The sequence below is a fragment of the Boleophthalmus pectinirostris genome, unplaced genomic scaffold (genome assembly GCF_026225935.1).
Source record: "Boleophthalmus pectinirostris isolate CB_2022bp ecotype Guang Dong unplaced genomic scaffold, ASM2622593v1 HiC_scaffold_3, whole genome shotgun sequence".
Classification (NCBI taxonomy): domain Eukaryota; kingdom Metazoa; phylum Chordata; class Actinopteri; order Gobiiformes; family Gobiidae; genus Boleophthalmus; species Boleophthalmus pectinirostris.
The window spans coordinates 31147074-31173134 of record NW_026571299.1 but is presented as its reverse complement, the minus strand read 5'-3'; the positions used below and the strand labels follow the sequence as shown (position 1 = coordinate 31173134).

Below are 26061 nucleotides of genomic sequence, written 5' to 3'. Positions count from 1 at the left end.
CATAATAAAGGACCTTTAAAAACCAATACAATCTCTTTTGAAATGCGATTTTAGGAATGTATGACACAACTCTTGGCACATTTTGTTGTTTTCAGTGCAGCGCAGTACTCAGACCTTGTGGCTGGGGGCGCTGTGCTGGGGTCCTGTTGGGATCTGCCAGTCCTTCTTTGGGCGGAGCACTCTGGAGTTTGTAAGAGAAGAGAAACAAGAATGCAATTTTAGTTAGATAGTTAGACAGAGCATGCTCAACTGTAATCCAAAATGTTTCGTAAATGTTGAGCAGTTAAAGGCACAATGTAACTTTTCTGTTCGCTCATCTCTATGAAAATATTGCTTTGCCTAGAATTTTCCTCTGAATAGCAATAAACTGCTACACGACCAAGTTTCAGGTCAAATCTGTGGAGAGGCAACCCCGCTCAAAGTTTGAATGCATATTTCTGAACAATAAAAGCACTCATTAGAGAAGTGATAGATACATTTAATGCCATACTGTGGGATTTATTTATAACAGCAATGCAATAATAAAAATGTCTGGAAGCTACTATTAACATATACACTCTTAAAGAATATAGACATTAATTATTGCTTCTTTGAACCTGTTTTTAATTTGTTCTGTGACCATGAGGGATTAGAAAGACTGCTAGAAATAAATGTATTTTCTTCTTATTATTATTATTATATTAAATGTGACAGGCCATATATCTCACCAGCACCACTTTTTAATATAATGAATAAATGCATGTGTACACAGCCTAGTTCGAAAATGTCCCAATGCTTTTGCCCGCCTGTAAGTAGTGCTACCTTTCATATAAACTAGCCTGCCTCTGACTGTGAGCACTGTTTCCTCTGCTACCTGGGGGAATAGCATAAGAAAAACGTACCTGCTGGGGCTGCACAGTGGTTGGCTTCTGGCCCTGAGGCGAGCGGGCAGGAGAGCGCGAGGCCGAGGCTTTGGCAGCGAGAGCCTGGTTCATCTTCGCCAAGACCACCTCCGAGATGAGCTGCCGGTCCTCTGACTGGTGATCCCCGATCAGCTGCATGGAGGAGCCCACCACCTGGAGGCAAAACAACAAATAGTATAGCATTTGGGTAGTTTGGAGTTTGTAAATGTATTCTTCTTTCTCAAACTCAAGTGGGTGTGAAGTATACTATCTAGAAATATAAGCTATGCACATAAAAAAGTGGGGATCAATATAGTGGTATTAAAATGCATTATTACATAACTAAATTCAGGAAAGATCGAAAGTGGTTTATTTATTATAGTGTTTATTCAGAGCTAATATGTTTAATGAGGCTCTATGCTGTGTTTTTCTCCTCCCACTCATCCTACTGGTCAACCATTATTCCAAGTTCTTGGTTAAAAAAAAAAAATAAAACATTTAAGTCATGAATGACTGTCTAAGAAGGTTTTCCGTTTGCTTATTTACTCATAATGCCAACTATGTTAACTACATTTCCTTCAACAAGATTCTCTGTAGACACTGTAGACACTAGTAACTGTGGACACTAGGGCTGGGTATCATTAATAAGTTGCCGATACGATACATACATCGATACATAGCCCACGATAAGATACATGTCTCGATACAGTGCACTTTTGATTTGATCCGATATATTTCAAAGCGATTCGATATGGTTCAATAAAAAATAAAGGCCAAATCATGACTGTGATACTAAAAGTCTTTTTTAAACCATTTTTTGTGGAAAGTTCATATGAAAAAAGCAAATTTTACTCCTCAAACCAATGAAAATGTCAAATGTATTGCATAAACAAGTTTCCTTCCTCTAAACAACAACAAAATAATTTAGTAAAATACACCAAAAAATACTCTTGGCGATATATCGATACAGCAGTCCATGATATAGATACTGTATCATCACATTAAATGATACGATATATCAATATTTCGATATTTTTGCACACCCCTAGTGGACATTGGTAACTGCCACTTTGGAAATTACAACACACACAAAATATACAACTTACTTCACCTCAGATTTACTGCTTTGCTTGTTGATTCCGCACATGCTGTTTCTCAGTTCAGTTATTTTTTACTTTTTTTTTTTGCCCATAAACCACAATGTTTATTTTGACACAGACCATACATTTCTCAAGTATTTCAGTGAGGGAAAATCACTCTTAAGATGACATATTTAGTTTCAATATTTTCATTTATAGTCCATATTTTTCAGTAATATATCACACTTTAAGATGTGTTGCTGTGACAGGACTACCCATGGGAAATCAAGGAGACAGAATCTGGTTCCACACCCATACTTCTAAAGTATATAACTGTCAGTGAGTGTGGTTTTGGCTGGCCGGGCGGGCAACCTCTTAACCATTTAAGAGAGTCCAACAAACTGGCATATTGTTTATCCGTAGACCAGGCAAAGGACGGGATATTTATCAAAACCATATGTCATCTAAATTTGTCCTTGTAATTTGGATAGGAGAATAATTTGGTGGTTGTTGAGTGGTAGTTCTGCACTTTCTGCCAGTTGAAACCAATGGGCAAAGAGACAGGCCCCTTTTTAGAGCTTTCAACAGTCCAACAAACTCTGGCAACGTTGTTTATCTGCTGTAATCTTGCCCACTTAGTCTAATTAGTCTGAAAGCTTCTGTTCTTGTCCAATATTATTTTTCTTCACAGACACGGCATACCAAACAAGCTCATTATTTATACTTTTAAGAAGCAAGTAAAGGGCCACTGAGTGTGTATTGCATCTTTAAATGTATTATTCATTGCTGGTTCTTGTTCTTTAGACAAATTAGCATTTGTATTTCCAGTAAAGGTACACTGCTTCTGGTAGAGGACCTGTCACCTGCTTGTCTCTATGAAGATATTTTTGCTTTGCTTAGATTGTCCCACAGTATTCATCTTTTCTGTCTCTGTGGAGACAAGTAGGTAAGATTCCAAAGTTAAGTTACAAGTCAGATCTGTGGAAAGGCAAGAGTTTTTCAATGTATTTATGTTAAATTTGTATTTATTGCATTTGTTGGCATATATCTGACCTGTAAATTGGTCATGCTTGTGTCAATAGGGATAGACAGATAAGTTTAATGTCATACTGTGGAACATTCGAGGCAAAGCAATAACATTTCATTGGAGGCAAGCAGGTGGTGTAACTCCCCCTTTTTAAGCAGAAACAGCCATGTTTGTTTTTAACTTTCTCTGATTGGTTAATCCACCCGCCAATGACACCCTCAAGAATCTGGGGGACAGGTTACTAGGGCTGGGTATCATTAAGAAGTTGCTGATCTGATACATAACTCGATACAAAAGCAGGAGGCCAAAGTATCGCAGACAGAGGTGGATAGCGGACATAAAAAGAGAGGGATGGGAGCCCACTGAGGACAATCGGCTGTGCAGTCAGCATTTCATTTCTGGTGAAGGACCACCTCCACACAAATGAAGAAGGGATTTACAGTAAATTAAATGATATATACCAAAAGTATTTTTCTCGCAAGGAATCCCCCCCACCCGGCCCTTATCCACCAAACTCCGGCTCTGAGTCCATTCTACTTCCCCTCTGTTATCAGGAGGATCTCACCATCCTGCCAAAATATTTATATGCTTCTCACCCGGCCAATGTTGAATGAATTAAGTAGTTGTAAATATCTGGATCTATCTAGACTGACAAAGTGCTCCATCGGAATTAGATCGGAATCTATTCCAGGAGGATGACTTTCGCTTTATACCTTTCTAATGATGGCTGATAATGAGCTAGCGATTTCAGACAATTTTATGTCATTTGCGTTCTTTAAAGAAGCCATGATTATACTGAAATAAACTGAATAATCCCAGTCTTGACCTCCAGTATGGCCGCCAAAAAGTTAATCACGTGACTACCACGTCACGCGCAAATCCTTAATATCATCACATTAAATGATATATATCAATATTTTGATACTTTTGCACACCCCTACAGGTTACAGTACCAAACCCACTTGTCTCTGTAAAGTTTTGTCAAAGTGTGTGGTTCTAAGTGGCCAGATAATCAGTTAACTGCAACCCAACAGCAAAGCAGTCACACATGAAGTTTAATGTTGACTGTACTTTTTTTCTGCAGTGTTTAGCCCTTAGTCGATATCGCTTTCCTAGTTACTGTTACGCTGCCGATTGAGAGTTAGGGACCTTTGCTAATGAGGTAGACTGTCTTTTCAGAGTCTGCTTACTCAGGACAACTTTGATGAAAAGATTATAACGTGTGCGCTGTGCTATCCGTCTCCAGGCTGTTTGTCCAACTCCATAATTAGGTCAGGTTCAATAAAGTTGTTCCCAGCTGAGTTGTCTGGTCAGTGTAAATCAGGGCACCCATGCTAAATTTAAGACATGAGTCCCTATTAGCAATGTGGCACTCATTTTTATAGACTGACAGACTCCGGGGGGCAATGTATCATTAATAAAATCTCATAAGTCTTTCCAGGTTTTAAACTCACTGCAAATACTAAAAACTGAAACATGTTGGTTTTTAAATCAATACCACACAGGCAAAAAACTTCTTAGGTAAACCACATAAACTCTGGAAATTTTGCAGCATGAACCAACAATACGGAAAAAGTTAAACATATACATTTGATTGTAAATAACATGCAATTTTTGTCAAATATTTGATACCCAGATACTAATTGATGCTAGTATCAAAACTACTACTTCTCACTGACTCACCTGTACAAGTATTGACACCTTGAAAAATAACATGAATACGACAAAGTTGGACCTTTTCTGAGTATTTTTAGTGGTCTTGAGCCACACACATGCTACTAAACATTTTTTTATTATCATGGTACTGAAAATGGATTTGAGTAGTGAGCCCTTTTTCCTTAATATAAAAATCTAGTTTGAAATTATAGTATCTTGACAACACTAAAATGAGGCTAAATAGAAAACCCTACTCCGTAAAGTCATACCTCAGTGATGTAGTCGTTTCCATCTTTTCCACAGATGGCTTTGACAGCGCAGATGTCCAAACCTCCAAAGATCTCAGAACAGGTGTCCACCCACAGCTTATACCTGGTACAGAGAGCAAATGGGTTTTAAAAGCAGATCATGAAATGTGAACAACCTACGACTACAATTTGGATACAAAGAAGCTGTTTTCTTAAAAAAAGGTCTGTATTCTTGGCATAGGGCCTTTAAAATTCAAGCCCTAAAGGTAAGATAATGCCATGGACTGCCTAACTCTTATGTTCCACTGTTACAATTTGAGAACCACAACCCATATAGTATGACACAATGTTCACCTATAATTACCACTATGTATTATTCAATTAAAATCAAAGTGCTGTCTGACTAATGGGACAATGACAGGAGCATTATGTCATGTGTCACAGGGACAATGTGAGTCCGGGGTGCTCACTTGTCAGTCATGGCCACTTGTTCCAACATGGCAGATCCAGTGTTGCTCTTCCAGTTCCCAGAGATGGATGTTCTCCTAAAACATAATACAAAGACAATCAAACACAGGCAAACTTCAGATTGAACTGATATAGAAAATCAATCTTAGAAATATTACATTTCAACAACAATGTTACCTTTTAGCCTTAGATTCAAATTACTTGAATTTAGAATCTTGATCTGGATCTGAAGTAGTTGTGTTCATACCAGCTTGTCAAAGCTTAATCTCATCAGATCTCAGAAGCTAGGCAGGGCTAGGCCTGGACAGTACTTGGATGGGAGACCGCTGGGCCTAATATGAAAGTGGAGTGTGTGTGCATGAGTGTTGGTTGTGGTCGGAGGGGCTGGTAGCGCAGATTGAAAGCCTCGCTTCTCTAGGTCTTAAAAGTAAAACATTTAAGCGGTTTCAAGAAATATTTCTGTTATTATGTTACTATGTGATTATTAAAGGTCATATATTACATAAAATTGACTTTTGTGAGCTTTAAGCCATGTTATAACATCGTTAAGTTGTCCCCGGAATTGTATTTTGTTTCATTTACACGTATTAATCTGACATTATTAGTCTGACGACAGTTCCAAAGATCAAAAAGTTAACAGCTACCTTTTACCTTTTGTTTATTAGCAGTAGAGATGAGAAATTCCAGAGATGAAATCATACAAATTATTTTAATGAAGGTGAATTTAAAAACACAGTGGAACACTTCCTGTAATACCACATGACATCACAAGGTGGAGTGTTTTCAGTTGAGAGAATAACTCCACCTAAATGCAGGGAGTGAGTGTTAATGAAACAAAACACAACTGAAAATAGTGTAATATGGGCCCCTTTAGTTAAAGCATCTCCTTCCATCAAGTACATAAATCCTAATCGAAACTGGTCAAACTATAGATTTCAGAATAAAGTTCAGAATTCAAGTCCTTAAAACTAACACAGATACACAGGCTCTGATTGGCTGACAGCAATAGACACTAGGCAGAAATGAAGTAGAAAATGCAGTCTTGATTTGCTTTTTCTGCATCCAACTTACATGTATGCTTTGTAGTCAGCTCCTATCTTCTGCACTCGGATGTCGTATTTAGCGTCTACAAATGGCTCTGTGGTGCAGTAGGTTTGAGTAATGGCCACCACACTCGCAATGTCCTGGAAGTCACTCACGTTGTCCACTTTGACCTGGAAAACAACAAATAAAATGAGACCTAATTAATCGGGGCTTCTGGTATGTTTTGGTGCTGGTGGCCAATGATTCTGCTTCATGGAGATAGATAAGTACATGAACAATACAAGATTCTAGGGATGTAAACAATAACCGAAATATCTTGATATTGTTTCATGAAAAGTGTCACAAAAATACTGTGCGCCAACTTAGTAGCAGAAGCTAAAAACTGAGAGAACTACATATATACCATGATCCTTTACTCTGTTTCAATCCAATCTACATAAGGAAATAACTGTTATTAAGCACTTTTAGATGTTACTTATTTGAATTATGCCAAAAAAGTAATATATTCACAATTCTGTAAGCTTCCACAGAATATCACAATAAATATCGTACTGTGAGATGAATATTGTGAAAATATTGTATCATGAGATTTGGATATTGTTGCATCCCTACAAGCTTCTGGAAAAATATGTTAAAACCCTGTTTTAAGGAAGATGCACTAAAGGTCCAAAACCTGCTTGAAGTTATACCATATGGCATTAAAATTATCTATTCATCCTTCTGCCTAAATGTTATTCTGAATTAAACTATATTGTTGAGTTATGGATGTTTTCATGTCAGTTTGAATTTAGTAACTTTATTTGTCTGAAGATAGGATAACTCAAGTGAAGTAAGACAACAGGCCGATAAGCAGTCTCTTAGATTATGTTCCGGGAGTCCTGGAGTGCTCTGTATCAGATTTAACTGTCCACAATGTGATGTATTGGATCGATCAGGGCTGGTGGGAATCGCATAAACATCGCACTCTGATTTCAGCCCCAAATATTAACAAGGCTCTAGATCGATTCACAGACAACGAGACGAACAGCGCGAACAGGGCTGAATTTAAAATGCATCCAAGTCTCTAAGGAAAGACAGTGAAAGACAGGCACAGAGTAGGTAGAGGTCAAACTCTGCCGAAACCAGGGTGTTTTGTGTGTTTAAACCATTAAGGAGTTACCGGAGCATTTCCCAAAGGAGGAATGTCACTTTATATAAAGGCCAACATTAGGGGAGTAGCCCAACCATGAAACTAAAAGCACATGCTGTGTAGTGGATCTAAGAGGGTAATAGGCCAATTCTGTAAACCATTGTTGCAAAGAGGCATGGCTATTCTCACAACAATTTTACCTGGGAAAAAAGGAACTTAAAAGGACAGTTCGGAATTTTGGACATAGGGCCTCATTACCTAGTGAGCCAGAGTGTTGGAGACGAGTGGAGACACTATTTTAAATATTCCATCCAGTCCTTGTATTTGCAGAGGTCGCTGGTGCTAGGCTAGTGCATGTCAATGGCCATAGTTAGAGTGCCACTAAAAACAGACTTACCCACTCCACAAAACACCCAAAGCGAATCTATTATTATGCCAGACTGTCAATGTAAATGTTTGTGTTGATAGAATAATGTTTGAAATAAAACTAACCTTGCACCACATGAATCTTCACATGTTGAGAGACTATTTTCTCAGCAGCAGTGGAATTTTACTTTGCCATTAAGATAGGTGCTAGGTGATATCAGTCCGCCACTGCCAAGCTTTCTATCAGGAAGTACAACTCGCTGCTGCTGCTCAGACATAAATTCTCCAAATGCTAGGTTTGTTTTACTTCTAAAATCATTCTATCGACACAGACATTCACATCGACAGTCTGGCATAATAATAGATTTACTTCGGGTGCTTTGTGGAGTGGGTAAGACTGTTTTTAGTGGCAGGATAACTATGGCCATTGACATGCACTAGCCTAGCACCAGAGACCTCTGCAAATACAAGGACTGGATGGAATATTTACACACGTCTCCAACACTCTGGCTCACTAGGAAGTGAGATCCTATGTCCAAAATTCCAGACTGTCCTTTTAACAGCTTTTAAAGGACAGCCAGTTGTTTGCAAAGGCATAATGTGAACTGCACCAGATGTAATGTGGGTTTCTGTTTGTCCTGTGTATTCTAACTAAATCACAAAACCACAATTATTCCTGTATTATCAGAGGTGACCAAAGGGATCTGTTATCACAGGCCCCAAGCTCTTAGGGGCCCAAATTGGAACCTGCCTATTAATTATTATGAATTATAGATGGGACCCAGACTAACCTTCTCGCCCAGGGACTCCAAATTTCTGTTGACGAGCCAGATTATCAGACAGATAATTTAACAAATAAGACTATTTATTTGACTTTTGACATGTAAACATTTTAATTATTATGACAGGACCACTAAAATGGCACAAATGAAGGTGGAACTAACGGTGAAAATGAACAATTTTTCTTTAACCCACATGGCACAAGCATACTACCTCTTTGTGTAGATCAATGTTTTTATGTGCATTGTCTATGATAAGTAAACAAATAAACTAAACTAACAAAAAATTTGCTTTAGAGTTTACCTTTCCCATTCCAGAGTGGGCATGCCCGATCTTCACCACCACAGGGAAACTTGGAGTTGTAATCTGGAAAACAGAAGCACAGACAAAAGAATATTCATGAATAGATTTTTTTCTAGATATGTCACAAAAACACGACCTATGCCATTTTATAAAAGGAAATACGCATAAACTGCTCAGATATCACTGCTATGCCCTTCTTTATTGGGAGCTTTGGTGATTTAAGTAAGTCCCATGCATACTTCAACGAGTTCCCATAAGATCCAAATATTTTTGAGCCACATTTTTCAGCATTGTTGTCTAAATTCATACTACTGCCGCCTGTTGGAGCTTTTTCATTGCTGCACACCTTTAAGTCTAATTAACCACCATAAGCAAATAACATGACGATAGCAGATACAACAAAATTAAAAGTACATTTCAGATTCTACCTATGTGGCACAGAAACCGGCTTAACGCTTGAAAAGTTATTGCGATAATTGAGGGCAGAAATGAAGTGAAGGACTGTTGTTTGGTGCGCGTTTTGAGGAGGCTGTGCTTAAATAGTTGAATGCATAAGAGGCTCCCTGTGTCCGACCCTCTCAGCATTCAAGACCACAGCGGAGCACCCATCCTTTGTGAGCTAGCCACAAGGAGAAGAAGCATCTACCAACTCCTCTCCTGCGTTTTCAACTTACAAATTTGCCACTAAAACATATGAAAAAGCTTGAATTCACGACTACGCAGAGCTCTCCTACCCCCCCCTGCTGTCTGCCACTGTGCCGCTGCTGCTGTTGGCCTATTTATCCGGTGGTGGACCAGAGGAGCAGAGAGAGTGGGGAGAGGCAGGCGGACTAGTGGCCATGTCCCATCAGCGGAGTGCGTGTTTGGGGCTCGCGGTGCTTTTCGTTCTGGGGGTGTTGTTGGAGGATGGGGAGAGCTGCAGCTGCCAGCCCGCACACCCACAGCAACTATTCTGCAGCGCTGAGATCGGTGAGTTTGAATCAAAATACTGACTGTGTAGAAACAAGGCCAAGTGTCCCGAACACAGAGGAGAGCAAGGGCAGCCAAGATTTACCACTGAAAATATAATCTAATTGAACCTAATGTATATAGTCATTCGGTGCTTTATGTGGTCAATAACATTAATGTACAAAGATCTATACTTGTCAAAAGCAGTATTATGAAAAGTCAACTTTATCGTTGTATACTGTGTATTTTCTTTGTTAAATATATTATGTACACAAATACGGTCAAAAATATTAGTCTGCATTAGTCTTACTTACAAAAACAGTGTGGTGAAAAATCTACTTTTGTGTTTGAAAATCTAATTTCTATTTTCTAGTTTGTTTAATTCATTTGGTGCAAAAATATTAGAAAATTTTATAAGTTTTGCAGTATTTTTTGAGTAATAATGTTTGTTTTGCATGAATTGTGAAGACTAAATTGGTAAGTAAATTCTCACGTAAATTTGTTGAGATATTTGTTCTACTAATATACAGTACATATTATGCATTTACATAGATACACATATACAATTGTAGAACTTCCATGGGTTGATGAGAAATGAGCACTGTTGCCATGGCAATTAACAAGTCAATGCAAAATATTCCATCTTTTGGAAGTCCTCAAAATATCACCTATAAACAACAGGAAGTGTATGGCGTATTCTGTTCTCATTTCTTTCACAATTTTGTGTTATTTTGCCGCACCTGGCAGTAAATGACAATAATGTGGTTTGTGAATTCTTCCTAAACAAACCGAACAAAAGCGTGGCGGGCTGAACACTGTGGCCTACTTTCCCCGTGTGTCTCTGGTGTCTCTCGTCCTTTGGTCCTGGTCTGGTTCTGGCCTGGTCCAAGTCCAAGACCAACACTCAGACCGACCCCGGCCTGGACTCTGACTGTGAGAGAGGGAGAGGGGCGACCAAAACACAGGGGAGAGCAGGATACAAGTGCTGTAGTAGAGTGGGGTCTCTTTGAAGAGGCTGGGTTCACAAGTCTTATGTTCAGAATTAAGCAAGAGGGTAGGTAAGGTTGCTGTAGTCGAATTTGACTTTAGACTGTTAAAAGTGCAGATGTTTTGATTTGGTTCATGGTTAGAATCTCTGTAATAACAATATATAAATAAATACATAATTCAAATGGCATAAAGTCTAGTCTCTAAATTGTAAGAGACACTTCCTCTTGAATACCCAACATATCATTCAGAACTAAACATATAATTTATTTGTATAACAGCTGTCATGTGAGACTAACACACTTTAACTTAAGTGCTTTGCCCGATGAAGTCGATGACATTTCTCCTTCTCCTTCTGCTGTCCGTTTTTTTTTCTTTCTTTTTTGTAAGCAGCCATGTGTGTTTTGATGCAGACATACCATGTGTTTCTTTGCTTGGTAAATTTATCTGTCAATCACTCCCACCGACCATCAAAACTGCAGAAGATAAGACAGTTATAGACACATTTTAAGTTTCAGATGGCCAGGCAACAAGATTAAAGTGACAAGTTTTTGGACCTAATCAAAACTGATTTGGTTCAACGTTTGAAGATTTTATTTTGGTAGATGTCTTTCCAAAATGGAAAATTTTCTCAGTAAAGGCACTTACCCTCCATCTGAAATTATGACATCAGATTAGAGAAAGGGAACATAGCATATGCCTAAAGTGGACACATAAATAGCTTGTTCAAAGGGCCAGGTTTGTAAAGCAGATCTGGGTTAACAGGGACAGAGCCGATTTAGGCCACTGTTGTAGGTCACAGCTGTATATACAGAATGTGTGGAACCCAGGACATGAAGAGAGGCTGGCTGTGAAAAAATATATGTGTTTTTTTCAGTGAATTTTTAGGGACATTTATTATGGCCTGCCCTGTATATTGAGATTGGAAGTTAGGCATTTACACATACAATAATTTACCAAAAGAGTTCACATATGGAGCACTCTAGAGGGTAGAACTGGTCAAGAAAGGGGACTTTAAGTGGTTGAAAATAATAAAAGACAAGCTTATCCTGGGCAATGAAAAATGTATTACTATTCCCTGATTTGTGTCATGGGTTTAGAGACTAGTGGTTCTCAAACTTTGGTACTGCCACTTTATGGTTAGAAGTGAGATCCTATGCAGAACTAGACTTTATTTATAACCTTTGGGTTGGTCATTGGACTATACTGTAGCAATTTTCAGACCTGGAACAGTCCTGCTATAGACATTGTTTAGATCTGGTTGTACTCCCACATATTTTGAGGAACTTGGTGTGAATATTTGTTTTGTGGGTTTACACATTGTTTTTTCCAGAAGTCCAGAATATTTCTCTATATTTTTTACACAAAGGGATATCAGTCTGGTCACCCCATCCCAAATTCAGACAGAACTGTGCAAACAGATTTGTTTATTTCAGTGATAAACAAGACAAAAGGGCTCATTGGTCATGTACCATTCTGAACCAAATCAAACATATTTCCCCTCAGATTTACAGATATTAGTGCATCGCTCATTGATTCTGGAGAGGCACAACCAAAGACCACACTTACATCTTCATTAAGTACTGGAGTGTGTATTCTGGATCCCAGGTTTAGAAATTCTGTTATAATCTAAGTAGTACAGTAATATGACTTCTCGAGCCTGTTTGTAAACGTAGTGAGTGTCCCAGGTCATGGCCTGTGTTTGACCTGAGTATGTTGTTGAAGGAGGTGTATTCTTTGTTAAAACTGAACATCAGTGATAGCTCATCGGGACAGATTCTCAGCCTCTCAGTATTGTGTGTGTCTTGGGCCAGTGCCAAGCCATGCCACCACCGAAGCTACTCCATCCTCTCCTCTCTCCCCTCTCTCTCTCCCAAACTCATTTCCATGTGTATAGGGCCGGTCCAATGGTCTGCATACTAACAATATCCGTGTAAAAGGCCGCTGACAGTCCACATTGTGAGCATGACAAGGGGCGACGATTCATCTGCGAGGGGGGAGTTTCTTACTACATCAGTTCTCATGGTTCAGCTCTGTAATATTTCTCTATACAAAACAGATATAGAGGTGCCACTTTTACCCAGTAATACTTCTTCATTTCTGGTTACAGCTCACTGTGCAGTAGGGTGGTCAGAAAAGGCTAGTATTGAAACTAGATTTAATTTAATTGATTTATTTTTGTTATAATCATGGTATCAAGATATATACCTTTTTGAAACTGATTTGTAATTTTAGTATTATGGTGACACTACTGTGCAGCATGCAGAAGTAAACTTTTCTGAGAATCATTTATTACTTGTATGGACATCACACATAGTCAAGCATTATTCATTTAAAAAAGAGCTTTACCCAATTGTTAAAGTTTTAAAATTGTGACAGACACTGCCATGGACCAAATGTTTTCCTTACTTTCACTTTCCATTCCAAACATCCCAATTCTTCATGGAAAAGCATTTATAGGCATGTTTCAAAACACTTGGGGAGAGTTTGTTTGTCACAGGTCAGCTTCTGGCCTGCTAACTGTGTAACTAACCAACTCTAGTGGCTACTATCAGGGAAAAACATGAGCTATATCCACTAAAGAATGCCCAAAGAGGACAATGATGTGTCATATTAACCATCCCTTTTCACTAAACAGAAAATGCACAAAGGCCCTGGTCAATTTCTTTTCCACAGCCTCAGAAGTCTCAATAAAAAAGCTAATGTGCTAAATCGCATAGTGTGATCGGCTCTGTCTTAACCACAGGAGAAAATGAAGAATAAGAGGCTCTTCACCAGAGCCATTAGAGCAGAGTTTTCACAGTTATCACCCTTCATGAACTCATCATACATCAAGCTTCTGTTACAAAATATATTTATACATGGACTCTACAATTGTACTTCAACAAGATTAGGATTATATAACAACCATGCATCCCTCTGGACCGATCTCCAGATCTTGGTCTTCATCTGGTCAGATTTGGTGAATGATTTTGTTTAGTGAGGATAATCCAAAAAAGCCAACTAAACATGGGAAGAACATGCAAACTTCCCACCCAGTCAGGTTCCTGTCTACTGTCCACTGCGCCAAACGCTGCATTCCTCAAGAGCAGTTGCTTTCAAAGTTTTAACATCACGCATCACTGCTTTCTGAGTACCATCACGTATACAACAGATCTTTAACAGTGCTATTTCAGGTCTAAACTGGGGCTAAACCAGGTCTAAAACAGGACTATACCACTGTCACAGTAGTTATAACTTCTAACCAAGTAATTACCCAAAGGAGGACAAACATTTAAAATAGAGCTATGCGTGTCACATTAAACCAATAGCATAAATCGTAATATCTTACCACAAGTGGTAAGATGGAGTAAATAAATAATGCAATGTAAATCCAATGCATCATGTAACACAGTCTGACAAACACTGCTCCAGAAGTATAAATAAAGAATATGACCAAACCTAGATAGAATATAAAGATTGTAGCACACCTTAAAACAAACTCTGCAACAAGCTGTAACTACACAGTCATCAAAAGGGGCAGTTATTGGTTCAAAGTTCACTTTGTAATTTCTTCTTTCATTGCAGCAGTCTGTGGTCCTTCCCATTCTTACTATAGACTTTATCGACGTGCTGTAGATCCAATTGTTTCTCTAATACTGTTAGGCTACTCTGTAAACCCCAGGCAGCGGAAAATGGTGAACTAGAGCCAGTCTTTCCTGCCTCCTTTGACAATTCATAATCGAATGTCTCTGGACTAACAGTGGAGCTACTAGCACTAAAGTAGAACTCTCCACACACTAGCTATACAAACTAAAAAACTTCCCTTGAATGTTTTCGTCTTCTCCACCTGCAAGTTAGGAGGACGGTCTTATCTAAACCGATTTTGACAGGCCATGCTGTGCTGCTCCTGCCCTGCTCTCACAAAGGTGTTGAAAAATGTGTTGTTTGACTAGGTGAGAAAGCTTCGGATAACACTTTTTCCTTTTCACCGAGGTCAGCCCGTTCTTACCTTTCTTTTCAGTTTCATTGAATTTCAAAAGCAGTGTGCTATAATAAAAAGTCAATGCGGTTATGTAGTTGAAAATAAGTATACAAGAAATATGTGCACCTCGCACTGTTTTCAAGGACGCTTGCAAGATAAAAACAGCAAAATAAATTGACTTCCGCCACCAGGGGTCAGTGTACAAAACAATAATTAATCTTTGCGAGATTTTTGTTTGCTGGCTTGTCCAAGTTGGGGTGCTATAAACTGCATCATTGCAACATGCCTTTGAGGAAGTCCCAGTTCAACATTTCTGTGTAATTGCCTCCTTCAAATCAAAAGCCAGTGTTTAATTCACTAGGCGCTTTGACAGGCTGTTTAACTGTGTGTCACTCCCAGCGCCCCATGGGACACTTCAATAGTAGAGCACATATTAAATGCAATCCTCTACAGCTCAGTGTCATGTTATAGAAATGACGTGTTTGGAGTTAATATTATGACTAATACTATTGTTTGCTGTAAGTATGATGGACACAGAGGCATAATAGTTGCACAGTTCTAAATTATCTATTGGGGAGAGACTTTGTTCTGGATAGGCTAGAGGGGCCATTTTGCAACATGTAGGAGAAAACTCAATCAGTCTTGGCTGGAGTGGTTTGGGGGTCACTCTCCTGAAAATCTGTCAACAAAACAGATGTAAGGTCCTGTAGTTTGGTGCACACATCTTTGAAGTTTATTGTGTTACTTAAAGAAATCCTGTTCAGAATTGCATTACTAAATATTGGTTACCCATTTGGGCCTATTCCTTTTGAGTTTGAATTTTTAGTAACACTATATGTTACACTATAAGGTACATAGTGAATAAAATACTCAAATCTAACATTATTATTTTTTTTTATTATCCTAAAAAATAACTAAATTAGTACTGAAAGATAATATTGTTATTAGTTAGTTATAGGCCTTCAGAAACCTCAGATCGTGGTCGTTCATTGAAGGGGCTGCTGCTTGTTATTCCGCGTGGGTTCTGGTTTTCCTTCTCTCCGCAGGGACAGCTCCAGTGTCATTGAGAGAGACTGTCTCCAACAAAGACAAGAAAAAAAATCCTATATTTATTTCACTTTCATGTTTTAGGGCAGAATCAAAGTCACCTCTTGTCGTTTGCCGGAAGGAGACGCTGTAAATGTATGTGTTTTTTTTTTTTTTTTTGACAGTGATAAGGGCAAAGATCTCCGGAGAGAAGATAGTGTCGCCTAGCAACAGCTCCTCTCCGTACATGAAGATGATCCAGTACGAAATCAAGATGATAAAGGTGAGAGAGTGGACACAGGCCCCAAAAATATACAACACAAGAAATAATATCTACAGCAAAAAATATAGACCCACCAAGTAAATTAATTAAAAGTAGCCAAAACAACTACTACTACAACTTCTGTCAGTCTGCTCCAGGGCAGCTGTACCTTATCATCACCAAGTAAGGAGTGAATGAATAATGGTCTGTAAAGCACTTTGGGTGTCACAATATCCCATCCAATTCATTATTATATTATGCACTACTACTACAATGACTGGACTAAAACAGAAAACTTAAACAAACTAACTTAATTTCCCTTTTCTAGATGTTCAAAGGGTTTCATAAGGCCAAAGACATCCAGTACGTGTACACACCTGTCTTCTCCTCACTGTGTGGAGTCAAACTGGACTCTAACAACAAGGCCGGATACCTGCTCTCAGGTAAATACTGTGGGAATGCAGTGTCATTACAGATTTTAATGTGAGATTCTGTGTTTTCACCTATTGACATAACAACATGTAAAACCACTGCTGTTAATCTGTCTACTACATAAAAAAGCACAAAATGACATGTCTTTAACTCAAACATGTAATATTGTTATTTTAAAGTTTGTTGTGGCCTCACAGGAAGCATGTGGAGTGACGGCAGGATTTCGATTGGTCAGTGTGACCTTGTGGAATCCTGGGACAACCTGTCACTATCCCAGAAGAAGAACCTGAACTACAGATACCAGATGGGCTGCGAGTGCAGAGTGGGTAACACTGCAGTGGGCACATGGCAATAGTACTAACAGCAGGAGTCTCAGTAAAATAAGTTCAACAAATTCAGATGTAATGCTTTGAACAGTCCTGTACATAGTTTAAAGTAGTTTGCTCTCTCACTTCCAGATCAACACATGTTACAGTGTGCCGTGTGCATCCAATGGGGACCATGAGTGCCAGTGGACAGACTGGCCGCTGGACAACAGTCTGAATGGGGAGCAGGCACGGCAGTACGCCTGTATCCGCCGCTCTGAATCCAGCTGCAGCTGGTACAGAGGGGGACCGCCCCCAGAAAAGGACTTCCAGGACTTCACTGACCCATGAGACCTGGTGAGATGCACACATTTAAAACTGAGGGCTTCATACTTTATGACTGAAAGGTTTTAATGTCTGTAACTTGTGAGGTAAAATAGCCTTAAGCTGAGGAGCACATTCAAATGAGCGGCCTCCTGTGGTTACTCAGTGTAAGTGCAGCTGTTGACTCAGACTTGTTTTTCAAACAGAGTGAAGAGTTTGAGCTGCTCCACTTTCAGCTGTACCTCCTGTGGTTTGTATTTGTGACCGGACCAGAGCTCTGAATGCACCACACTATAGAAACTGCAGCAAATGCCTTTAAAAGTAAAAGAGCTCAGCAATACTGCCATAACTGTTATTACAGTTCAACATATGATGTTTCCTATAGGTCTGCAGTGCTCCCTAAAATGTCTCTGTTCATACGTATGGTATATTATAGAAATCCAAGTGTCATGCAAACTTCAGTGATCAATCTACAGAACTGTCTTTGTAAACAGCGTAAAACTGGTAAAAGTTTATCCCTAAATTAGGACTACTGGGAGACTTTTCATTGTACATTTTGTATTTTGTGAAAATTAACATTTAAAACGGTTTTTACTAACTCATTCGAAGTATTTTGTCACATCCCAGTGTGAGTGGGTGTAGTGTGTATTTTCTGCACCTAAATATTTGCTTGAACAAGGATGTTTTCAGCTCTTTAAATCTCAGTGTGTCTTTAGAGCCTCTGGTGCACCTACATATATTATTATAATTTACTACTCCCTTGTCTTTTCATGGGATGATTTCAAGATTTCAACAACTATTTATCCATGCTGGCCAACCAAGAGGAACAGTTGCAAACTAAACACATGCAATATGACTTCTCTTTATCACAACTGTGGCAGATGCTAATGTATCCATCCTTAGAGCCTTAAGGCAAACCTTCAAGTCAATAGAGAAAACTTTCATGTATAAAAACGTCATTAGACTGCATTTACACATCCAGACCAAATGCACAAACACAAATCTTTCATTTATGTGTAGCCAGAGCCTAAGTCTAAGTGAAAGCTAAACATGTCAAGATAAGTGATTTAAAGTGATTCATGAAGAACGTCTTAACAACACAAAACTGTATGTTTAACAGTATCACTGTACAATATACGAGTTGATAATTGTGTATTATGGCTGTAAAGCTTGTGTGAAAATGTGTCCGCAGCTTCATGTTCATGTTTTATATTGAAAGAAATGTTTGTATTTATGTTCTTTTCTGTCTACATTTTTTATTTCATTGTACCAAAAATGTTGTATATAAAATGTGTTGATGGAAACTTGTGTGTGAGTTGTAGTGAGTTTTACTTTGTAGAGATTTGACATCGAAGGCCTTGATACAGCTGAGTGAACAGTTTTAAACGGGCCATTAACAGCCCAAGTGCCAGGAGTATTATTTAGTTTGTGAATTAAACAGGGGCAGTTCTCCAAGACACTTAGGGATAATGAGGGAGAAGAGTGATAGGATTCATGGAGGTTCACTGACAAGCGGAAGGGGGTACAGATAGTTCAAATATTTATGTTTTGAATGGTGGCAATATTTAAGTTTATATGATTTTAAGAGATAAATTTTTAAACACTGTTCATTTTTTTGGTTTTAGAGATCATTATAATATATAATTAGACAAAGTTGTCTTTTTGTAAGAATTCTTCTAATAATTCATAAATATGGACCTGAACGGAAGGTGTAGGATTAGAATCCTTTAAAATGTACTGTCATAAAACATAATCTGAGATTAGAATAAGTACTATAATAAGTAAAATTGGGGAATTGGGACAGCTTTTTTTTTTTTCTCTTTCTCTTCTTAAAAGTCCCACTGAGATTGTCATTTTCAGAGAAGCCATGTTTTAGTGCTATGGGAAACTGGAGAAAACACTGGAAGAACATGCAAACTCCACACAGAAAGGCCCTGCACATTCAGAGAATCAAACCCAGGAACTTCTTGCTGTGAGGCTGCACCACCTCGTCATGCCAGGTGATAATGTCAGGTAAAATGTGTATAACTGTTGTGAGAAAATGCGCAAAAACAGACTGACCATGTCTCTGTAGTTGGGGTAGAAGGTCTGATCGATGAGAGGAAACTTGTCTGAGCCCATCTTCTTCTGACAGTTGATTAGCTGTGAGAACTAAAGCACAGAAGAAATATAACTGTAAATCATGTGTGGTTTAGAACACAGGAGTAAAAGGCCTATGCAGTGAAGAGCTCACCGCCCAGGGTTTGTCACAGAGGTTGTAGATGGAGTCGAGGGAGTTGACAGAGGGCACCCCGGCGTACTGCAGACCAATGATCAGATTCCTAAAGTCCTCGTTCTGAGCCATGCTGTAGGCGTGCTGCCGGACCAGCACGAAATCAGGCCTGAAGGACCTGCAAATTATACACAAAACATTAATGCAAGAATGTATTAAAGGTACATAATATAACTTTGTCTGTAGGGTTTCTGCCAACTGCTTATCTGGATATGATATTTCTTTACTTGGAATGTTCCAGTGTGGTATAAAGCTTATGTTTTTATTGTTAAAAGATGCTAAATAATATAAAATTCCTGAAAACTAGGTAAAATATTAATATAAAGTAATAGTGGGCTAGTGAAAGTAGTTACAACTGTGATAGTAGCAGTTAGCAGTAGTTTAAGGTAAAAAGCATATGCTAGCCAAGGCACTGCTAGATGTGCTAATTAATACATGTTGCTGCATATAAATGTACCAGCCATACCCATTATCCTGTAAGTACATATTAAAGTGCACACATATATATATATATATATATATATATATATATATATATATATATATATATATATATATATATATATATATATATATATATATATATATATATATATATATATATATATATATATATATATATATATATATATATATATATATATATATATATATATATATATATATATATATTCTCTGAATAACAGGAAGTGTGCACTCTGCTCTGACCTCCTTGTGATAAGCACTTTCACAGAGTTCATGTTCAATGGCCACATTGAATAATTAGAATGCTGGGAATCCATTTGATAAGTAAGCAATACATTTGGACCACTGTAAACAGTTTAAAATGAACTAGTCTTGTTTTTCACATTTAAAAAAATAAAAATTCTGGTATAGTGCCTTTAAATTCAACTGCAGACAAAAATAAAACAGCATCTGCTTTAACACCACATCCATTCACATACAAAGCATATATCCAATAGTAATATCATTGTAGTGTTGTTGTAGGGCACCTGGGAGTGAACGATCCAATCCAAATGAAATGAATACTGTGGCGGAGCTGCTTTTCACACTTCACTTGCACTGTTAAGTCTGAAATCATTTTGCAGATTTACTTGGATTTCAGTCAAGACTACCCACGAACAGCCTTGTCCAAAAAAAAACTGGGTCTAGCCTCATGCATTTTTAAAGAGGACCAACCAAAAATGACATGAAATATAAATCGGGAACGTGCTCTTTGGACAGATCTCCATCTTGGAAGCAGTTTTGGGTCATATATTATTTACCAATGTTATTTTAGGCAAACTTTCGCAAACTCCTTAAAAGCTAGATTAGTTAGTTAGATATCTAGTTAAAGCAGACTAAAAAAGTAATTAAACTAAAAATGATGTTTATAAGGAAGCAATAAAATCCATCAGATATTTATTAAGGAAGTTATTTTACTTTTGCAAGAGGATTTGTCAAACAGAATCAAAAATACTTGCATCTTGTTTGAAGAATGTTTATGATTGTTCTAGTACCCAAAATTGAGTAAGAAGAGAGGAGAAACATTAAAAAATAGTAGTTTTCTGGTGATGTGTACAGTAGCTGCGTTACTGATATGTTATAGCTTGATCTGAAATGTTCCACAACATTTGTATCTGTAGTATTTATTCCAAAATAGATGTTTTACTGATTAAAAAATACCCCAAAATATATGCATTTTTACTGTGAGAGGGTTGCCTCTTCACATATCTGACATGTAACTTGGCCTGATGGTGGTATCTGCTTATCTCTGTGGAAATAGATATGCCATATTGTTCAAGATTCAAATCATTAATATATCATTGTGTGATGTTGATGGAGCAGATGGTATCACACAATACCATCAAATTCACTTTCCCAGCACGTGTCCACAGTGTAGTGCACTTTTCATAACATAAAACTGATGGTGATTTCTATAAAATGAAATAAATGGCCCATAATATAATACACTGGGCGAGGATGATTTCATTTTATAAAAGTTTTTTTTGCAGCAGAGAAAACCTCTTTCAAAATGGTTGAACGAGAGCAAAAACTCTACTAATTTTGCCAGGATGGGGTCATGACTCTGCTATATTTCTGTATTATGTCAGAGGTAGAAGAGTAACAGAGAGTGAAGAGAGAGCAGAAAGAGGAGAGATAGAGAGAGAAAGAAAAGGAGCGAGAGAGAGAAAAGCGAGAAAAGAGGAGAGAGAGAGCTGTTATGAAATGAGTTCTCAGACAGAGGGGAGTGTGTGGCCCAGTGTGAAGGCAGCTCCTCTTTGTGATCTTCTGAATACTGATGACCAACTGTGAGGAACTAATGCTGTTTATATCAATGTGATGTGTTCATTAAAACAGACACTTCAAGTTGAACCACTGTCTTAAGTGTTATGATCACAGCGTTACAATCATTTTCTTTTAATAGGTCTTGAGATAAATTCTGTAATTCTGTAAATTTTGTCTGTATTGTGAAAGTGTAATATTGTGAAATATTGTGATTTTGCCAACTGTAAGATCATCCAGCTAAGATAGTCCTGACCAAGTCTAACCAGATCTGGAGATAGGTCACCCTCTGCTCCTGGCAGGTTACCCCAGTGGCACTGAAGGATGGAGTCACAGTTACAAGAATGCTTTTAAAGTCTAAAATTAAAATCTTATTCTGTCATAAATACCCGGTCATGAGAAAAAAAAATGAGAAAAAACCTAAAGAAAATATCATGCACATTTACATTCAAATCAATTTGAAGTCACAAATTCATCTAAATCTATGTATACAATTTTTGGATGTTTTGACTTCCAAATGCATGTTTCTTTTTTCTTTTAATTTTGTCTTTTATTGGTTAATCATAGTTTTATCATATTAGTCCTGATATATTCCACACTGTACTCTAACACTCTAATATAATCTATAAATACTGTTTGACTGTCTGTGCATCAAACAAACCACAAACTACTTAATTTTTTTAATCTGTTAAATCATATTAAAAAGTCATGATGTGTGAGGTCAAAAGAATGTGGATGAAAACGCATAGCCCAAAGAAAATGGCTGCTTTGACTTTGAGTCTAAATCAATGAACAAAACTCAATTAAAAAGACAAATAGAACAGGTGCAAAGGTTCAAGTCTGGCAATGATTTCTGAAGCTCAAATGATTTAAGAAAATCAATTCAACACAGGTTACATCCGGCTTTAGAGAACATAGTCCTTATAAAGCCCAATCACTTATTCAGTGATTCATCAGGCACTCTGCATTAGTATTGATCTATATTATGCAAAATTGTCTCGGATGCTTTAAACCTTTTTTTTTTTTTTTTAACCTTTTTTACCTCATCTAAAACATACCTGCAGTTGTGTTTTATTTCATTCACACAATCTTTTATTGTTAGTCTGTCCACATCTCCAAAGCTCAAAATGCTCTGTTGCAGCTTGTGATGTCATGAAATGGTAGTTTTCAAGTTCACAGCTTTTACCTTTAGTCCAGTAGAGACTGGCATTTCCAGGGCGTATGGAGTATGAAGGTGTATGGAGTTTAAAAACATAGTGGAGCACTTCCTGTATTACCACATGGCATCATAAGGTGATATACAAAGTGTTTTCTGTATGAGAGAAGAACTGAGCCTAAATATGAAGGATTTGTATGTTAAACATGTGTGAATGAAACAAAACACAACTCTGGCTATGCTTGTGATGAGGAAACAACATTAGGGCAGATCAGAAAACAGTGTAATAAGGGCTCTTTAAACTGTGAAAAAAACATGTTTTATCATAGTATGTGCTATTTCAATATTATAATATCAATTATTTTATAGCTACTTAGTTCTCTTTTAAACTGCTCCTTTTAATAATTAATTCTAAAAGTAAACAAAAACAGGTTAGCATTTGGTGCAACAGTTGGTGGGCAGGTCTGTTTTCACCTATTGGCATCTGTCTAATGTGAGAGATCATTAAATACCATACTCCACTGATCCTGGCGCGACCAAATGTCATCACAAAAATGCTCCCATTAAATAACTACGACATTCAGGAAGTGTGTGGGCAAAGATGAGAACAAAGAAAAACAAACTAAGGTGAGAGACTTGAGCTATTTTTGTAATCATTAGTAATTAGACTGTGTACGTGCTACAGGTGGAGTCACAAAAGGGTTTGTTCACTGACATTAAAAACTTTCCAATCCACTTTATTTATGCAGTTTTAATGCACACCGTAGAGTTATCGAACACGCTCAGCAGAGTGGTGTTCCTCCGCAAAGTGCGTTAAAACTGCAGAACACACGGCATGAAGTTGTTTAATGCGCTTATAACACGGCTACAAACTGAAATCTGTCTCCTGTGAATCTGAAAAGCCTGTTTCATGTGTGTAAATGTCTCAGATTAGTTATTTCTGTGTTTTAAATGAGGCAAGTCCCTACATTCTACTCACAGAAGTTGTGCATGTGTTTATCCATTGCTGTGGTGATGTCATGGCAGAACAGTGATACAGAACAGCGATTTGGCTGTTGCCGAACTACTTGTGCATTATGCAGTATTAACACATGGCACACACGGTTAGCCACTGGAATTTTCACTGGCTGTGGTATAATTTCTTTATATAGCACAACTTAGCAACTTTATATATATCAGCTATGTTTGAGATGAAATAACACGTTAATAAAAGGGACAGTGTTGCGTACCTGACCACTTTGGTGCCTCCTCTGATGACCTGCATGTCGATGTTACAGGTGCCATTAGAATGAGCCACAAGATTCACCTCCGAAAACTCTGCCTGCAAAAAACAAATAGCTATAACAAAACTAGTCCATGACTAGACAGTAAACTAAGTAAAATGAAGGAAGAGAGGGGAGAGACATTCAGCAAATGCTCAAAGTTGGAAACTGACCTCACAAACCTGAGACTGGCACAGTAACATGTGTGCTGTGCCTTGACCCTGAGGCCATCCTATACTGAAATCATAGTAACTTTTCTGGTGGAGGGTCAGCGATCTTTTGTCTCCATGGTTGTGCAGATGTTATTGTTTTGCCTGGAGTGTTCCACAGTATTGCATAAACCTTGTTTTGATGAAGACAAGCGTGTGATGAATAAATGTACATTAGATATTAATGTGGAGCATTCCAGGCAAAACAATCACATCTACATAGAGACCACAGATCGCTGACCCTCCACCAGAATTTATTTATTTATTATTTATTTATTTATTATTTAATAAATTACGACCACTTGAAAGCTCTTCTTGTGAACAGAGCTGGTCCTACTGAGGTTTGACTACCACTCATGGCCCATTGCTGCTGTCTGTGCTCACACTTCAGGCTGTGGCTTCTCTGTCACATTATATTAGTTGTGGAACTGTAGAGTGGACAGGCATACACAAGATTAAAGTATCTATTCCTGGTTGTGATCATGACTCATTATAGACTTTGATTTGATTAAACAAAACAAAACTACCATTATTTACTGGTAGAAGAGAATAATAAAAGCACAGGATCATATGAGAAGATAATAAAGATGCACTATGTAACTTTCTGGTTTGGATTACACTATCTGCCTGTCTTTATGGTGATGCCTGGTATCTACCTGTCAATGTTGCAATTTTTCAGTTAGTTACTATAGTTAGTTCAGAAACAGGCATTGAGTTCTTACAGTGAGTGAGGTCAGTTTCCACAGATCTGACATGCACTTTAGCTTGACTTAAATAGTGTGAAACGACGTGAAAGAAGTTGTATGTTTAAAGTGAATGTTTAAACATACAACAAGATATATTCGGTTTCAGCTGGCAAGTGAAAGATTACTAAACAAAACTAAAGTAAAGTAAAACAGTGTCATATTTTATATGTATAAAGCACCTTTGAAGTCACAGTAAGTCTGACTAATCATGTAAGTTCTGAAAGTATTTTGGGTGCATACCTGTTCCACTTTGATGTCGTAGTCCCCGAGGGCCTTCTTTCCTCTGAAAACCTTGGCCCTAAAAAGAAAAACACAGAAAAAAGGAAACGTCAGAGATATGGGGAAAGTTGTCAATGTTGCCCTCTAGTGGCCACTGCTTAATGTTTATTAATTGATGAATGGATTGCCTGCAAGTGGATTTCAGGACAAAGTCTTCTGCAACACAAAAATCAATCGAGTACAAGTCTCAAAATCTCAAAAAGAAGAAGCCATTTCATTTTCTCAATAAAACAATGTAACTACCACTCAGGATCCATTTGCAGTGATGGAAAAAGATGCAACCAAAAAATACATATCCGGATTTGTGGGCCCCAAACGCTACAAGGTGAATAAAACGACCATGTTGCTTTATCTTTGTATAAAACAAGTGATTTATAATTTATTTATTTTTATTTGATGTCAAACCGCAAAAAAGGGCAAGTGTGAAGGCGTTATGCACACGTCTCTCTCTTCCGTGTTAATGTTTACTATGGTGATATAAAACAGACAGCACACACTTGAATTTGTCTGAGTTTGTGCTACTTCAAAAATATACTCAGAAAAATAAATGTATGTATTTATTTAATCTATATATACATCTAGATTAGAAGCTCTTTCACAAGATAAAAGTGGTATATGCAAACTTTAACATCATGATTGAGAA

General features: G+C 37.8%; 2 protein-coding genes across 2 annotated transcripts in view; one reads left to right on the top strand and one right to left on the bottom strand.

Moving 5' to 3' along the window:
• The window catches only part of syn2b (synapsin IIb), a 123385-nt gene that overhangs the window by 5316 nt on the left and 92008 nt on the right, over window positions 1-26061 (bottom strand). The window contains exons 2-11 of the mRNA XM_055160539.1: window positions 25380-25437; window positions 24152-24243; window positions 19463-19619; window positions 19291-19380; window positions 8982-9044; window positions 6431-6573; window positions 5362-5436; window positions 4913-5015; window positions 882-1055; window positions 115-181 (exon numbers count right to left, since the gene is read on the bottom strand). Coding sequence (XP_055016514.1) covers window positions 115-181; window positions 882-1055; window positions 4913-5015; window positions 5362-5436; window positions 6431-6573; window positions 8982-9044; window positions 19291-19380; window positions 19463-19619; window positions 24152-24243; window positions 25380-25437 — 1022 coding nt within the window. The remainder of the gene's footprint in view (window positions 1-114; window positions 182-881; window positions 1056-4912; window positions 5016-5361; window positions 5437-6430; window positions 6574-8981; window positions 9045-19290; window positions 19381-19462; window positions 19620-24151; window positions 24244-25379; window positions 25438-26061) is intronic.
• On the top strand, window positions 9170-17519 carry LOC129411084 (metalloproteinase inhibitor 4-like). The gene is made up of 7 exons (XM_055160959.1): window positions 9170-9203; window positions 9705-9950; window positions 16092-16189; window positions 16497-16611; window positions 16798-16922; window positions 17059-17262; window positions 17436-17519. The coding sequence occupies exons 1-6, from the start codon at window positions 9170-9172 to the stop codon at window positions 17254-17256; spliced, it is 816 nt and encodes a 271-aa protein (XP_055016934.1). The 3' UTR covers window positions 17257-17262; window positions 17436-17519.

Excerpts from the sequence above, each read along its gene's own strand:
- LOC129411084 (XM_055160959.1), top strand. The coding sequence starts at position 9,170 with ATGCCCTTCTTTATTGGGAGCTTTGGTGATTTAA. Across the intron at positions 9,204-9,704 it reads TGGGAGCTTTGGTGATTTAA|AGCTCTCCTACCCCCCCCTG; the intron begins GTAAGTCCCATG and ends ACGACTACGCAG. Across the intron at positions 9,951-16,091 it reads ATTCTGCAGCGCTGAGATCG|TGATAAGGGCAAAGATCTCC; the intron begins GTGAGTTTGAAT and ends TTTTTTTGACAG.